Source organism: Muntiacus reevesi, chromosome 1 (assembly GCF_963930625.1).
Source record: "Muntiacus reevesi chromosome 1, mMunRee1.1, whole genome shotgun sequence".
Taxonomy (NCBI): domain Eukaryota; kingdom Metazoa; phylum Chordata; class Mammalia; order Artiodactyla; family Cervidae; genus Muntiacus; species Muntiacus reevesi.
This window is the reverse complement of record NC_089249.1, coordinates 164,447,142-164,463,832: the sequence shown is the minus strand read 5'-3', so window position 1 is coordinate 164,463,832 and position 16,691 is coordinate 164,447,142. Positions and strand designations below refer to the sequence as shown.

The window sequence follows — 16,691 nt, the reverse complement described above, 5'->3', positions numbered from 1 at the left end:
TCCAGGGGATCTTTTCAGTCCAGAGATCAAACCCATGTCTCCTGTATTGGCAGGCAGATTCTTTACCACTGAGCCACCCGGGAAGCCCAGCTCTTTAGAAAGTCCCTCTTTAAATCCTATCTCCTCAAATCTCCACTTAACCTCACTTTTCTCATTTGAAATGTGAAAATAACTGTTCTCCATCCCGTGGATTGTTGGAAATGCACTATACACTAAGAGGTAACCACATGTGGCTACTTAAATTTAATTAAAGTTAAATAAAATGTAAAATTCACTTCCTCAGCCACACTCACCACATTTCAAGTGACTAGTGGCTTCCATGTTTGAAACTGCAAATATATCATTACCGAAAGTTCTATTGAACAGTGCTGTGTCAGCGCTAGAACTGATCAAAGATCAGAGAAAGTGATATGATTGAGGACTCAGGCCATTGCCTGGTTGGTTTTGAGTGAGAAGGTTCAGTGGGTGGGTGGGAAGCAAGCTGACCTTCAGAACAGTGACATCACAAAGAACAGCTCACAGTGGCTCTGGGACACCTGGACTCCCAGACCACTCTTCCTAACTCATATCTAGGTTCCTGAAGCCTCTGCACATGTAGTTCCTGGAGCTGCTGGTATATTAAAATGTCATCTTCATCTTCTATCTGGGACACCATCATAGATTATCTCTCTCTGAGCACGATATGGAATTATCTACAAGCAACTCTTCTGGGAGAGACTAGTGCGCCTCAGCAAACAAATTTGGGGCCACTAGATAACCTTGCTCCGGCTGTGCAAGTTATCCTGGGAATTTCCTTTTTGATTTTGTTGGGAGTGGGAATGTATGCCTTATGGAAACGCAGTGTTCAGTCAATTCAGGTTATACTCTTTTGTTATGGAGAAATTTAAATAGTTAAGCATTGTGAAATTTGATCAGTTCTCTCCCATATTGCTGCCACCCAGTTTTAAGACCATGCAGATGAGCCAGAGTGCACCTTTTGTCTCTGAAGTTGGTTGAAATTAGGTTAGCCTTAAAATTTTTCCTTCAATTAGGTTTTTGACATAAAAAAGCTTTCTCACAATGATCTTTGCCTTGCTTATAATAAAACAGATTAAAGAAGCTTACAACATGAGAAGGCAGCCTTATCTCCAGATTTCTTTGATCACGTATTTGTATTCATCTTTGAGTGTCTAACCGTGTGCCAGACACCATGTGGAGTACTTCTTATAGAATAGCACCACAAGTGTAACTGGGATCTTGGGTTTTGCCTTTCTGTTCTTACTGTGCCTTTGCTCTGTAACTGATGAGGAAGCATGTATATGTTTATTTAGTCATTGCAATGAATGTACAGGGGCTCTTTGGGGGATTAGGAGTATAACTGGCTGGAATTACAAGAAACATTTAGGATTTTATATACTTCTGTTTAATTACCAATAATAACAGCTATATTTATAATATAGTTAAAATCTTTTGAGAATCTCAACAATTCCATGAAATGGATAGAGTTTCTTTTCATGTGACAAACAAGGAAAGAGGTGCATTGACATTCAGCCTAAATTTAAGAAGATGGGCTTTAAAGAGGGCTTTGTTAAGAAGTGACTGGTTTACTTGGTAAATGTTGGAAGTTATTATTGGATTATTTTGTAGCATTCACTTATTTTCATGCCACTCCTCTTGAGAAATCACTCACCTGCATTTCTCTCAACCTTCGAAAACCTTGCATGGTAGGCAGGGCAGGGATTATTGACTCCATTTTGTAGGTGGGGGAATTTGGTTATCACCTACCCAAGGTGACATAGATTGTAAATGCTGGCCAAGCTGAGATTCAAACCCGATTTTTAGCATTCCAAATTACATTCTCCAAAATCTCATTTACTATAGTCCAACTGATCGAAATCCTTAACAGGGATTTGTGTGTCTACATATTCATATTCTGCATTTCAATTAGCTAATAAAAGAAGAGAAGCCAAAACACCAAACTCTTATCTGTGCTACTCGGTTTTGCTCGTCTGATTATTGCTTAATTCAATCAGATGAATTCGCAGCCCTCCAGGCACTTCATCCAAGAAAAAGCGGTGCATAACAATAGTGGTTAATAAATTCTGGAATCAGACTACAGGGGTTTCTTGGTTTTGCCACTTCCTGAGTGAACTGAGAGCAATCACTTAGGCCCTAAACCCCAGTTTCCTTATCTGTGAAATGGGTTTGATAACAGTGCCCCCTTGGGGTTTTTGTGAGGATTAAAGGAGGTATTGTATGTATAAAACTTAGCACATAACAGTGCTCAATAAGCAATGCTAGTTATTATAAGGAAAAAAGGTGATTTTTTTCCCTTTTCCTAGTTAGACTCTGTCCTAGCACCCTAAAAAAAAAATTTCCATGACCAAGAAATCCAGCATTTCAGACTGCTGTGTCCTAAAAGAATGTACATGGAAGTCAGAATTCCTGGATTCCAGTCATGGCTCTACCATTTCCAAGTATATGACAATGACAGGGTACCAACTGGAAGGTATCTAAATGATTACCTGGTGGTTTTTTTTTTTTTCCTACATAAATAGGTCATGCACAGGCAAGGAAACTCCTAGCTTGGACATGGACAATGACAGGGTACCAAATGGAAGGTATCTAAATGATTACCTGTTTTTTTTCCCCCTACATAAATAGGTCATGCACAGGCAAGGAAACTCCTAGCACAGAGCCTTGCATGAAGCAAGCTTTCAGCAAACATTATCTACTATTATAATCTTTATTAATTAGATGCAAATAATAATCTCTGATCTGCCTACCTCTCCACTTTGTGGTAAGTAAAGATCAAAAGACACAATAGCTGTGAGGATGTTTTGTTAGGAATGAGGAATTATTATTACTATTAGAGGTGTTTTTTTGCATTTACAGTAGACTGTGGCATTTCACGTGAATAAACAAGTAACATTCAACTTCTGTTGTTTTATTTTAGAAAATACTGTTGTTTGCAATCACACTCTACAAACTTTACAAGAAAGGCTCAGATTTTTTTCAGGCTTTGCTGGTCAACCCAGAAGGGAGTGGTCTCACACTTCAAGACAATAATATTTTCCTGTCTTTGGGTCTGCAAGAGAAGATTCTGAAAAAGCTTCAGACAGTGGAAAACAAAGTGAAGGACTTGGAGGGGATGATCATTTCCCAAAAACCGACCGCGAAGAGGGACTACTCCTCCGAGCACTACTGCAGCTGCTCCGACTGCCAGAGCCGCCTGCCTGCCTCGGGCTTTACGTCCACGTCTGAGCTGTGACGGACGCCAGCTTCCTAGGAGAGCGCTGTTTTCCTCATGTGTGCGGCGGCGTATCAATAAAGACAGAGATCTATACTGAAATTACCTGGCCAGGAGTGGTTCTCTCTTTAGCAGGGCTGTTTCCACTTGTGTGTGTGGTGGGGTCACGAGGGGGATCATGGTGGCTACAAATGGCTGAGCTTGTGGGGCCGGCTTGACAGGCTGGAGACCATAAGCAGCCATACAGAAAAGGAACCATGGGCGAGGGACTAGAAAGGAGAATGGTCAGGGTTGTGACCTTGAGTTCCATGCTGAAGAGGTTGGATTAGATACAATAAAAACAGTCATTGAAACACTTTAACACCTAAGTGAAATATTTTATGTGCAAATAAAGTGACTTGTTGCCATACTCAAGAAAAACTGGCTGCCTTGTTCCACAGGAGACAATATAGCAGTCTCCCAAGTGGCGTCTTCCTAAGGGATTTCTGCAGGTAACTCTGATCATAACTTTTGTCTAGTGCACAGGAATTAAAATGCAACTGCTGAATAAAGATGAGACCATGCAAAAATTGGCTAGTGAATACAGGGTGCGGGCCAGGAAAGGCTTTGCAGAGAAAGTGAAACTCTGCAGAGAAACTTTGCAGAGTTATCCCATAAAGGGTTACATAGGCAGACAATGACATGGAAAGTATTCCTACTTGGAATAACATGGGGTTAACACACAGCCAGAGACAAAAGAGGATGGTTGACCTGGTGGACAGAAAACTAAGATCATGGCATCTGGCCCCATTACCTCATGGGAAATAGATGGGGAGACAGTGGAAACAGTGTCAGACTTTATTTTTTGGGGTTTCAAAATCACTGCAGATGGTGACAGCAGCCATGAAATTAAAAGATGCTTACTCCTTGGAAGGAAAGTTATGACCAACCCAGACAGCATATTAAAAAGCAGAGACATTACTTTGCCAACAAAGGTCCATCTAGTCAAGGCTATGGTTTTTCCAGTGGTCATGTATGGATGTGAGAGTTGGACTGTGAAGAAAGCTGAGCACTGAAAAATTGATGCTTTTGAACTGTGGTGTTGGAGAAGACTCTTGAGAGTCCCTTGGACTGCAAGGAGATCCAACAGTCCATCCTAAAGGAGATCAGTCCTGGGTGTTCATTGGAAGGACTGATGCTGAAGCTGAAACTCCAATACTTTGGCCACCTCACGCGAAGAGCTGACTCATTGGAAAAGACCCTGATGCTTGGAGGGATTGGGGGCAGGAGCAGAAGGGGACGACAGAGGATGAGATGGCTGGATGGCATCACCGACTCGATGGGCATGAGTTTGAGTAAACTCTGGGAGTTTGTGATGGACAGGGAGGCCTGGCGTGCTGCAATTCATGGGGTTGCAGAGTCGTGAGCGACTGAACCGAACTGACCTGGTGGACAAAGAGAATTTCGGGATGACTGAGAACTGGCTATTTCCAGAGCTACCATGAAGGATTTTGGCTTCAGGCAAGGACACATCCTCAAATCAGCTTTAATTCATGATGTGAACAGAACAGATGGGGTTTATCAATAATGTACATTAGCTGACAGTGTAGGTGGGAAGGTTTTTAATTGTGCTGCTGAAGGAGTGCCAATCAATCTTTTAAAGTCAGTGTCTCAATTTTTGTGCTAATTTTCAGTGCCTTCCTGCAAATTTCTAGTTTTCGTGTCTTGGTTACCAATCTGGGCTATATCAAAAGGACCTAGAAGAGTACAGTGATGTTGAAACAGGGCATACATTTTAAAAGAATGGCCCGAGGACATGACATAAACTGATTAGACCCAAATAGGTCCAAGATGGTGGACAAGTCAACTTCCACTATACCTGGTGCTTCAGTATACACTCATTTTAACACATCAGAAAGCTAAATGAACACCCACAGGCATCATGAGAGTTCTGAGACTGACCATCAAAGATCAAAAAGTGGGTATTGGCCCAATTCCTGGAACTCCCCACCCCTTCCCAAAATAATTGGAATAATTCTCCCACTCATGAGCCTCTGAAATTACCCAGCCCCTAAAAAATAACCAGTCTGTCTGTTATGGCCCAGTCATATGGCCCAGTCGCTGTCTGTGGGGTGTGCTTCTCTCTAAACAAATCCATTTCTTACCTATCACTTTGTCTTTCACTGAATTTTTTCTGCTCTGAGACACAAAGAACCTGATCCTCAGTAAGTCTAGACACCAGGTGAGTGATTCTAATGAAAAAACTATGGACTCAAGTTCCAATCAGAGGTGCACCGTTTCAATGTCAGGTAATGAAGGGCCTTAAAGTTCGTACCATTACTCTTGGAAATGGCCCAGTATAGGTTTTTAAACAGGGGAGTAACATAGATTTGGTAGTCTGTGAGGGAGACAGAGGATACAATGAGCTAGATGCAAAAGAAACTGATGGGTGTCACCTTGTTCCTAGCTCTCAGTTCCAGAAAAGATAGGTGATTCACACTACAATCATAAGACATTGATACCGAACAACTCATTCCTAGTTGGGGAGGGTCATTCTTTTCTTGAGATCAAATCACTTATGTAAAATACATCAATTAAGAGATCTTGGATGCTTGGCAAGCGGAGAATCAAGGCAAAATAGGGAAAAGGTTTGAGAGCTACTTTATCATTCAGGTTAGATGGGGTACATGAACTACCTTATACCAGTGGCCACCACTCTAAGGAGGAGAATCCTTACCCACCAAATTCAGTCTCTCTTCTTTGGCAAAACCCAGACAACAGCCTGTTTTGAGGCTTCCGTGTCAGTCTCCACGCAGGCAAGCCCATCTTTTTTTATTTTTTTGGTAGATGAAGGCTTGTTTTTTAATGAATGAGTGATCTATGCAATTGCTGAAGCCACTATGTACAGAGAAGAAGGGGAAAACTTTATTTCTTGGTCTCTGTCTTCTTGGACAGAGTCTTGATGATTTCCTCCTTTTTGGCCTGGAGATGCTCTTCATGGGGCTTACAGGCTTCCTTGGTCTTAGACCTACGAGCCTCAGCCTGGTCCACCAGAAGTTTCTTTTGAGTCTTGTCTACCTTCAGCTTGTGGATATGTTCCATGGGGATCTGCTTGTTTTTGAACATGTTATCCTTCACCTTCAGGTACAGGCTGTGATATATGTGGCGGTCAATCTTAGATTCACGGTACCAGCTGAGCAGCTGGCACAGAATTATCAATCTCCTCATCCAGGTTACCTTCCCAGGCATTTGAACACTAGTAGTACAAGGCAATGGCACCCCACTCCAGTCCTCTTGCCTGGAAAGTCCCATGGATGGAGGAGCCTGGTGGGCTGCGGTCCATGGGGTCACTAAGAGTCGGACACGACTGAGCGACTTCACTTTCACTTTTCACTTTTCCACATTGGAGAAGGAAATGGCAACCCACTCCAGTGTTCTTGCCTGGAGAATCCCGGGGACAGCGGAGCCTGGTGGGCTGCCGTCTATGGGATCACACAGAGTCGGACATGACTGAAGTGACTTAGCAGCAGCAGCAATACCCTTTTGCTTACCTATGCCTATATGCCTGCCCTTCTGGCAAGCCAATGTTTTCAGGCATCAACCCTAGGAATGGACAGTCACAGGCTTCCCCATGATCAGCCTATCTTTGATCAGCTTCCAGATCTGCTGATGGGAGGTGGCACTGGCAATTTCATTAGTCTCACTGGGATCCAACCGGACCTTCTTTTTGCCACAGCGGAGGACCCTGGAGGCAAGCCTCTCCTGAAGTCTGAGTATACTCATGGCTGCAACTGCAGTGGCAAAAAGAAAAAAAAGTATTATTATTTTTTTTTTTCACTGATGAATTGACATTTATGGAGCCCCTTTCTTGTTCCAGGTTCAGGGCTAAAGTTACAAAGGATGAATAGGGGCTGCCTCATGGAGCTCTCCAGCCCATCTATCAATACTATTTTTCTGCAAAGGGGAACAAGTTATTACTCATTTTCCATGATTTACTTCTCTAGAGCTACACCCCTACCACCCAAGTCCCAGCCACAAACATTTCTCATCTGGATCTTCTATGAATTGGGCTCCTAACTGGACCCCCTACTTTCATCTTTGTCCCCTTTCAATTTATTCTTTACAGAGTAGCTGAAGACATCATATTACTCCTTTTATCAAAACTTTTTAATAGGTTGTTTCCTTCTGTGTAAAGGTCAAATTCTTAAGTAAAAGACTGTGCATTACGGCAAGACCCACACTGCCCTCTCCTTACTTTTCCCACTCTTCCCCAGTTCCTTCCTCCTCAAACATGCTCAACATTTTCAGACCTCAGGGCCTTTGCTCTTGCTGTTCGCTGTGCATGGCACACTTTTCCTGGACCCACAGTTTTTCTCTTACTTTCTTTGGGTCTGTCTGTACTCAAATGTCAGTTAATCTTGTAAAGAGATAACATATGAGGCCCTCAGAGAAAAAGAACCAGACATGGCTTTCTTGACATAAGAAAGAATCCATTTTTCGCCTAAGCCATTTTGTGATCTAAGCCTGGCAAAAATGGTTGCCCTTGAACAAGCCTGAGTAATTAATGGGCTTAAGTCATGTTCAGATGTCAGATCTGGACCATAAAGAAGGCGAAACGCAAATTATTGATGCTTTTGAACTGTGGAGAGTCCCTTGTATTTGAGAGTCCCTTGGACAGCAAGGAGATGAAACCAGTCAATCCTAAAGCAAATCAACCCTGAATATTCACTGGAAGGACTGATGCTGAAGCTGAAGCTCCAATACTTTGGCCACCTGATGCACAGAGTCAACTCAGTGGAAAAGACCCTGATGCTGGGAAAGATTGAGGGCAAGAGAAGTGGGTGACAGAGGATGAGATGGTTGGATGGCATCACTGACTCAATGGACATGAGTTTGAGCAAACTCCAGGAAATAGTTAAGGACAGGGAAGCCTGACATGCTGCAGTTCATGGGGTCACAAAGAGTGGGAAAAAAGAAGGCAGCAACATAGGAAAAGCAGTCAAGAAACAATAGTTCAGTGCTAAAACAGAGTCTTTTAACAGTCTGATGTATATCTTTGAGCTGTTCTTCAGGAACTAAGGTCTCCACCTTAGTGGCTTCCCTCGTTGCTCAGATGGTAAAGAATCTGCCTGCAATGCGGGAGAGCTGGGGTCGATCCCTGAGCTGGGAAGATCCCCTGAAGAAGGTAATGGCTACCCACTCCTGTATTCTTGCTGAAGGTCCTGAGAACCCCTATCTCTTATGTCTCCTGCACTGGCAGATGGATTCTTTACCACTAGTGCCACCTGGGAATAGGAATAGAATAGAAGTTATACAGGTAGCTGTGAAAGTTCCAGTTTTTGTTGTTCAGTTGCTAAGTCATGTCCAACTCTTTGTGACCCCCATGGATTGCAGCATGCCAGACTTCCTTGTCCTTCACTGTCTCCTAGAGTTTGCCCAAATTCATGTCCAGTGAGTTGGTGATGCCATCTAACCATCGCATCCTCTGCAACTCCCTTCTCCTTTTGCCTTCAATATTTCCCAGCATTGTTACCCAAGGGAGGTGTTGGGGGGGGGGCTGGGGGGGGGCGGGGGTGGAGGAGGGTGTCCAGTTGCTCAGCGCTCAAAAGCCAAAAAGCAAAAAAAAAAAAAAAAAAAAAGCCAATAAGCAGACCAGGTTGGTGGAAAGTTTGTTTTATTTCAGATGCTGGCAACTGGGGGGGAGGGTGGCAGACATCTGTCCAACGGCCAATTCCCCCCAGCTCCCTGCCAATAAGGAGGGAGTGAGAGTTTTTATAAATAGAGTGGGTTGAGGGGCAGTGGGTTACATGCAGCAACAGCACAGTCATCTCTAACAGTCATGTTCAATTGGTCATCAGTGGTCTGACCAGCATCATCTTGGTTGTTTTAGGTACAGTTAAATCTTCAGTTCCAGGGTACACTTGCTCCCATTTCTTTGAGGTCAGTTCTCAAAACTGTGACAGCTCAAGTCCTGAGTACAGTCTGGTCAGCATGTAGTTAACTTCTCCACCTGGTGTTTTGGTATCTGTAAGACAGCTCACAGGATATGGCTCAGAACATGTATCTATAGCTCTTGAGAAAGAACTAAAGGTCCTTGACTACGGTTAAAGACTATGCTTAATGACTACATTATTATCATTTAGTCTCCTTTGTTTTCCTTTGTTTCAGCATTTCTCACTTCTCTGATTAAACTTATTCTTTGACTAAAGTTTTCCACAGCCAAAAGACAGGCAGAGGACATGGTGTGGGGTCAAGGACCATATGGTCCTGCTCTGTTTCATCATCAGGGTCTTTTCCAATGAGTTGGCTCTTTGCATCAGGTGGTCAAAGTATTGAAGCCACCTCCAATGAATATCCAGGGTTGATTTCCTTTAAGACTGATATATAGAGGGAAACCTAGGAAATTTTGGGAGACCACTGTATGTCAATGATCACTCAAGAAAGCTAACAGAACAAGGTCATGAAATTAAGTAGTCTTGCTTAACTATAAAGCCAATAAGAGCACAAGATATGCCTCCAGGTCATTAGGTGAAAGAAAAATGTCACTACCCTTCTACTGATTTGAATAAGCACTATGATAACCCTAGTTTGACCTCATAGGGTCAGACACTGTCTTCCCGATATTAAGGAGGAGATAATGATGTAAGCCTGATGTCTACTCAGAAAAGGGGGTCTTTCCTACTCCAAAACTTTCCTTTGATTATAAAACTGTAGCCCACTTAATCCTTGGGGCAGAGGTCCCTCACCTGCCCACTTTCATCTCTTACAAGCTTCCTATACTAATAAATCTACTTCTTGCCTATCAGTTTGTCTCTCAAGGAATTCTTTCTGTGATGAGACATCAAGAACTTGAGCTTCACTAAGTTCTGAAATCAGGTGTGTGATCTTAGATGGAAGACCATGGGTTTTGCCAGGGTTCAAGTCTCAATCTGACACGGACAGTTTCATCTGGACTGCCAGGGAATTTCCATTGGTTGTGTTCTTTGGCTCGATACCCACCATAAAGACTGGTGACCCAGTTTTTTGCATAACAACCTGAGAGGTTTTCCTTGACTATCTAATATGAAATAGTGCCCATCCCAACACACTGCCTCCCTCTTTCTCTACTTTTTCTTCATAGAACTTATTACATTCTCAGCTTTTATTGCTGTATATATGCTTCTTAGCTATCAACTCCTCATCCATTTCAGCCCATTACGAAAGTTAAGTTTCAGGAGAGGAAGGGGCTTTGTTTGGTTCATTGTAATATCCTCAGCACCTAGAACACTGTCTAGTACTTCAGTTCAGTTGCTCAGTCATGCCTGTCTCTGTTACCCCATGAACCACAGCACACCAGGTCTCCCTGTCCATCACCTTAGCAGACATATATTTGTTAAATAAATGACTGAATTCCAGTTTTGACTTTTAGAAATCTCATACCAGCTTTCTGATCCCCTGTCTTCTCAGACTAATGGTGACAGATCAACTAAGGTGCGATTCTCCGAAGTATGGTGAGCTAGTAGTTAATCCTTATTGGATACTTACTCAGAGCCAGACACATGACTAAGTGCTCTACATGATTTTCCTCATTTAATCCTCACAAAATGGTGGGGTAATACTATTATTCTCATTTTACTGATAAGGAAATGATGCACAGAGGTGTTAAGCTACTAATATGTGGTGTAGCTGTTAAGTCCTAGCATGCAAGCAGTGACTCTACATCTGTACCTTTAGCCTAGGTGGCAGGGGCTTCTGTGAGGTTCTGAACTAAATGCAGCAGGCTGGATGAATCGAGAGAGAGGAGACAAGATTGAAGAGGACACAGCAATGAAAGTCCAAGAAAGCATTTTGAGAAAATGATTATCTCCTTGCATTTTAAAGTTGATATCTAATTTATCTTCTAAAAGAAGGCTGAGGACCGAACAATTGATGCTTCCAAACTGTGGTGCTGGAGAAGACTCTTGAAGTCCCTTGGACTGAAAGGAGATCAATCCTAAAGGAAACCTACCCTGAATATTCATTGGAAGGACTTTGCTGAAGCTGAAGTTCCAATGCTTTGGCCACCTAACCTTGAAGAGCAGACTCATTAGGAAAGACCTTGATGCTGGGAAAGATTGAAGGCAAAAGAAGAGGACGGCAGAGGATGAGATGGTTAGATAGCATCACTAACTCAATGGTCATGAATTTGAGCAAACTATGGGAGATAGTGAAGGACAGGGAAGGACAGCACACCCCCTGGTGTGCTGCAGTCAATGCGGATACAAACAGTCAGACACGACTTAGTGACTGAACAACATCTAAAAGTTTTCAGCATCAATTGGAATAGTTGCAATGTATGTAAATCCTGGAAAATTGTCAGTCAGTTCAGCTGCTCACTCGTGTCCAACTCTGCGACCCCATGGACTGCAGCACGCCAGGCTTTCCTATACATCACCAACTCCCGGAACTTACTCAAACTCATGTCCATAGAGTTGGTGATACCATCCAACCATCTCATCCTCTGTCATCCCATTCTCCTCCTGCCTTCAATCTTTCCCCCATCAGGGTCTTTTCCAGTGAGTCAGTGCTTCACATCAGGTGGCCAAAGTATTGGAGTTTCAGCTTCAGCATCAGTCCTTCCAATAAATATTCAGGACTGATTTCCTTTAGGATGGACTGGTTGGATCTCCTTGTAGTCAAAGGGACTCTCAACAGTCTTCTCCTACACCACAGTTCAGAAGCATCAATTCTTTGGCGCTCAGTCTTCTTCATGGTCCAACTCTCACATCCATACATGACTACTGGAAATACCATAACTTTGACTAGACGGACCTTTGTTGGCAAAGTAATGTCTCTGCTTTATAATATGCTGTCTAGGTTGGTCATAACTTTTCTTCCAAGGAACATGCGTCTTTTAATTTAATGGCTGCAGTCACCATCTGCAGTGATTTTGGAGTCCCCCCAAATCAAGTCTGTCACTGTTTCCATTGTTTCCCCATCTATGTGCCATGAAGTGATGGCATCACTGACTCGATGGAAATGAATTTGGGTAAACTCTGGGAGCTGGTGATGGACAGGGAGGCCTGGCGTGCTGCAGTCCATGGGGTCACAAAGAGTCGGACATGACGGAGCGACTGAACTGATGGGACCAGATGTCATGATCTTAGTTTTCTGAATGTTGAGTTTTAAGCCAACTTTTTCACCCTCCTCTTTCATTTTCATCAAGAGGCTCTTTAGTTCTTCTAAGGGTGGTGTCATCTGCATATCTGAGGTTATTGATATTTCTCCCAGCAATCTTGATTCCCGCTTGTGCTTCATCCAGCCCAGTATTTCTCATGATGTACTCTGTGTAAAAGTTAAATAAGCAGGGTGACAATATACAGCCTTGATGTACTCCTTTCCCAATTTGGAACCAGTCTGTTGTTCCATGTCCAGTTCTAATTCTTGCTTCTTGACCTGCATATAGATTTCTCAGGAGGCAGCTCAGGTGGTCTGGTATTCCCATCTCTTGAAGAACTGTCCACAGTTTGTTGTGATCCACACAGTCAAAGGCTTTGGCATAGTCAATGAAGCAGAAATAGATGTTTTTCTGGAACTCTCTTGCTTTTTTGATGTAATTGTAAATTGTAAACAATGACAATTTAAGATAAAACTTAAATCATTCATCATAATATCTCCAACAGGATCTACATAACTGAATAACCATCAATCATTTAAAATTACATAAATGAGGTCTTCAACATTCTGTAATTCTACACTGTTCTTTTATAACTTATATTTATGTTCTACTTCCCCATAGAATGGTATCCAAATGTAATATGTTTTATGTTTGAAAAACATTTTACTGATCACATCGTTGCAATAAAAATATGTATATAGGTAAAACTTTAAAATATTTTCTGTAATTGTATGACTGTATTAGAAAGAATCCTTCTGAACTAATTATTATAGTCATCTTTAAAATGTAGCTGCTCAAAATAACATGATTACAAATTTGTTAATGCATAAACAAAAAAGGTAAAATTCTACTGGAAATGCAACTCTCAGTGAGATAGATGGGGCCTCTCTACTAATTAATTCATGTATCTGAATGACTACTTCTTGCTGTTAGATAAAAGGTTTCCCTTTCAATTTTATTTCTTCTTTGTTTTAGCTGATACAGTGCTGAGGAATGTTACTCACAAGAATATATGATAATGCTGGTAGTTTTGTTAGAAGAATATTAATCAGTTCTTTGGTTTTATGGACAACAAAATGCTGCCTACTATTTCAGTAAACAAAGAATGTTGCCTGCAAGAATTCCCTGCTGCCCCTGTGGTTAGGGATTTGTGCTTTCACTACAGTGGCGCTGGGTTCAAATCCTGGCCAGGGAACTAAGATCCTGAAAGCTGCAAGTGGTCAAAAAATGAGAAAACAACAACAGAAAAAACAGAGACTGTTGCCTGCCATCAAGCCATCAGCTACTGCAGCCACCCCAACATTGCACCCTGAAAGGAATTTAGGATGGAGAAAATTTGAGCATACTGGCCCTAGATAGTAAGACGCTATATCAAAGGGAATAATTTCAATGAGCCCAGAATCTTACATCTTCCCATTCATAGAGAATTGATGCTTTTGAACTGCGGTGTTGGAGAAGACTCTTGAGAGTCCCTTGGACTGCAAGGAGATCCAACCAGTCCATTCTAAAGGAAATCAGTCCTGAATATTCACTGAGAGGACAGATGCTGAAGCTGAAACTCCAATACTTTGGCTACCTGATGCGAAGAACTGACTCACTGGAAAAGACCCCGATGCTGGGAAAGACTGAAGGCAGGAGGAGAACGGGATGACAGAGGATGAGATGGTTGGATGGCATCACTGACTCGATGGACACGAGTTTGAGTAAGCTCCAGGAGTTAGAGATGGACATGGAAGCCTCAAGTGCTAGTCCATGGAGTCGCAGAGTTGGACACAACTGAGTGACTGAACTGAACTGATTCATAGAGAAGCACTGAAACCATTAACTTGAGATGCCTGTTTTTTGTGCTGAGCAGTAATCTTTTCGTGTTTGACTACATGTTTTGTTTTGTTTTTTTCCCCAGCAAAAACTCACTTATCCTGGCTTACCCCTTACTTCTTTGAAACAATCCCTCAGTTCTGAGAGGCCTTCCCAGGTTATAGTCTTCAGCAATGTCCTCAAAAAAAAAGAGATAATTCTCAGCTTTTAAGTTTTCCATTTTTTTCATTGGACAATTTCCTTCTGACTTTATGTCAAAAATCCAATAGTGTTCCTTCATCAGCTGACAGGTCAATTAGCTTCACTACTAATTTTATTGAAAGAAAAGAACTTATAACCATTTGACATGCAAAAAAATTTGTTATTCTGTCATTAGATTCATTAACTTTCTCAAGGGACCTTTAATTATACTGATCACTCTCACTGAGAGGCATTTAGGAAGAGATGAGAAATTCGAGATACTGTTAATTGCAACACATCTTTAGCATTAAAATATCACTTTAAATATATCTTAGCTGCAGCTGCAGCTTTAGCTCAATTGATTGTAAATAAGAACCACGCAAATTAGCAAGGCCAGTTCCTTTGTCAAACTAGTTAAATCAGACTTCAGTCAGAAAAATTTTCAAGTCAAATCAATGTGCTAACAGGTATTATTGTGACCACAAGTCATTTGTAAATTTCAAGACACACATGGCATGGAGTTTTGATAGAAATCTGTTCTTAGATAATGAGTAAAGCTCTTTCACTTTAGGTAATTTTTTAAAAACTTTTCATTTTATATTGGAGTATAACTGATGGACACTGTTGTTGACACTTGTAGGTGCACAGCAAAGCACTCAGCTATATATATGTATCTATTCTCCCCCTCCCCTGGAACCAATCATCATTTGTTCTCTAAGTCTGCCAGTCTGCTTCTGTCTTGCAAATAAGTTCATTTGTATCATTTCTTTTCAGGTTTTGCATATAAACAATATCATATGATACTCCTCTTTCTGTGACTTCACTCAGTATGACAATCTCTAGGTTCATGCTTGTTACTGCAAATGGCATTATTTCATTCTTTTTAACGGATGAGCAATATCCCATTATATATATACTATATATATACCATGTCTTCTTTACCCATTCCTCTGTTGGTTGATATTTAGGTTGCTTCCCAGCACTGGCTATTGTAAACAGTGCTCCAGTGGACACTGGGTGTATGTATCCTTTCATACTGTGTTTTTCTCTGGATATTTGCCCATGAATGGGACTGCAGGATATGGTAGCTGTTCTTAAAGGAAACTCCATACTGTTCTCCATAGTGGCTGTATCAATTTAAATTCTCAATTTAAGTTTAAACGGTATAGGAGAGTTCCTTCACTTCAGATACGTCTAATGTAGCTCCTTGCTTTAATCCAGGGCACACTCTGTTTGGCAAAATGCCACATCTGACTTCACTTGGGATGGGACCCTAAATGAACATTCCCGTCTGCTGCAACTACTGAACCAGCCTGCTGCAACTAGCAAAGCCCCCCGTTAGGACTCAAGACTTTCACTGCTATTGCCTGGGTTCAATTCCTGGTGAGGAACTAAGATCTTCTAAGAGCTTGTTGTTTCGTCGCTAAGTGTTGTCCAACTCTTTTGAGACCCCATGGACATTAGCGCCCCCCCCCCCCCGCCCCGCCCCTCGTCCCCAGACTCCTCTGTCCATGGAATTTCCCAGGTGAACATACTGGAGTGGGTTGCCATTTCCTCCTCCAAGCGATCTTCCAGACCCAGCGATTGAGCCTGCAGCTCCTGTGTCTCCTACATTGGCAGGTGGATTCTTTACCACTAAGCCACCCGGTAGCCCATACCGTGCCTTACCTCTTCCATTTGGCTATTCCTCAGTTGTATTCTTATAACAAACCTGTAAAGTAAGTGAGGTGTTTTCCTTAGTTCTATGCGACGTTCTAGAAAATTTGTGAACCTAACTGGTACAAAGTGGCGAAAGAAAACAAAAAATCCCTTACTACCGCCCACCCTCTAACATGCCTAAATTCAGAACAGCTCAATAAAGTAAAAATACTACACTTACAATGTCTACTCCCGCTCTTAACTATTCCTTTAGTCTTAAAATTTCCCCGGGATGCACACCACGCTCTGCGAAGCACCAGTTTAGGGGAATGATTCCTAGAGCCTGGGAAGCCGGCTCGTCTTCCGTTTTTCCTCAGGGCTGGAGCAGCGGTCCACTCTGTTCGTTCCCAGTTAGCCCCAAATACAGTGGACTGGTCCTGGCCGCGGAAAGTACAGCAGAGGTTGTAGCCCAACCAGGACAAGACCCGGAAGAAGAAGTAATTTCCCCTCTGGAGGCTAGAAAGCGGAGATTCCACCTCACTGCCTGGGATAGAAGGGAAACCGGAACACTTAGCAGGCACCCGGCGTGAAGTGGAGGGTGGGAATGTTGGTGCAACGCAGCAACAGGGACGCTGGGGCTGGCGGAGGCCGGAAATCGGCATCTGGACCTTCTTCGGGCCGGAAGTGAGAAAGGCGGGTCTTGTCCTGCTC

At 42.5% G+C, this 16,691-nt stretch overlaps 2 protein-coding genes across 2 annotated transcripts; one reads left to right on the top strand and one right to left on the bottom strand.

Moving 5' to 3' along the window:
• Positions 1 to 475: 475 nt before the first annotated feature.
• On the top strand, positions 476 to 3,295 carry TMCO2 (transmembrane and coiled-coil domains 2). The gene is made up of 2 exons (XM_065915665.1): positions 476 to 857; positions 2,936 to 3,295. Exons 1-2 carry the CDS (start codon positions 624 to 626, stop codon positions 3,248 to 3,250), a joined length of 549 nt encoding a protein of 182 aa, XP_065771737.1. The 5' UTR covers positions 476 to 623; the 3' UTR covers positions 3,251 to 3,295.
• Positions 3,296 to 6,317: 3,022 nt separating this feature from the next.
• On the bottom strand, positions 6,318 to 16,645 carry LOC136153637 (uncharacterized). The gene is made up of 2 exons (XM_065915652.1): positions 16,222 to 16,645; positions 6,318 to 6,999 (listed from the first exon to the last, which is right to left on the bottom strand). The coding sequence occupies exons 1-2, from the start codon at positions 16,640 to 16,642 to the stop codon at positions 6,812 to 6,814; spliced, it is 609 nt and encodes a 202-aa protein (XP_065771724.1). The 5' UTR covers positions 16,643 to 16,645; the 3' UTR covers positions 6,318 to 6,811.
• Between the last annotated feature and the right edge of the window lie 46 nt (positions 16,646 to 16,691).

What these genes read in the sequence shown, in the direction of transcription:
- TMCO2 (XM_065915665.1), top strand. Translation starts at nt 624, where the DNA reads ATGTCATCTTCATCTTCTATCTGGGACACCATCATAGATTATCTCTCT. An exon ending in GCAGTGTTCAGTCAATTCAG is followed by an intron (nt 858 to 2,935) that starts GTTATACTCTTT and finishes GTTTTATTTTAG; the next exon opens with AAAATACTGTTGTTTGCAAT.
- LOC136153637 (XM_065915652.1), bottom strand. Translation starts at nt 16,642, where the DNA reads ATGCCGATTTCCGGCCTCCGCCAGCCCCAGCGTCCCTGTTGCTGCGTT. An exon ending in TAAGAGCGGGAGTAGACATT is followed by an intron (nt 7,000 to 16,221) that starts GTAAGTGTAGTA and finishes TTGCCACTGCAG; the next exon opens with TTGCAGCCATGAGTATACTC.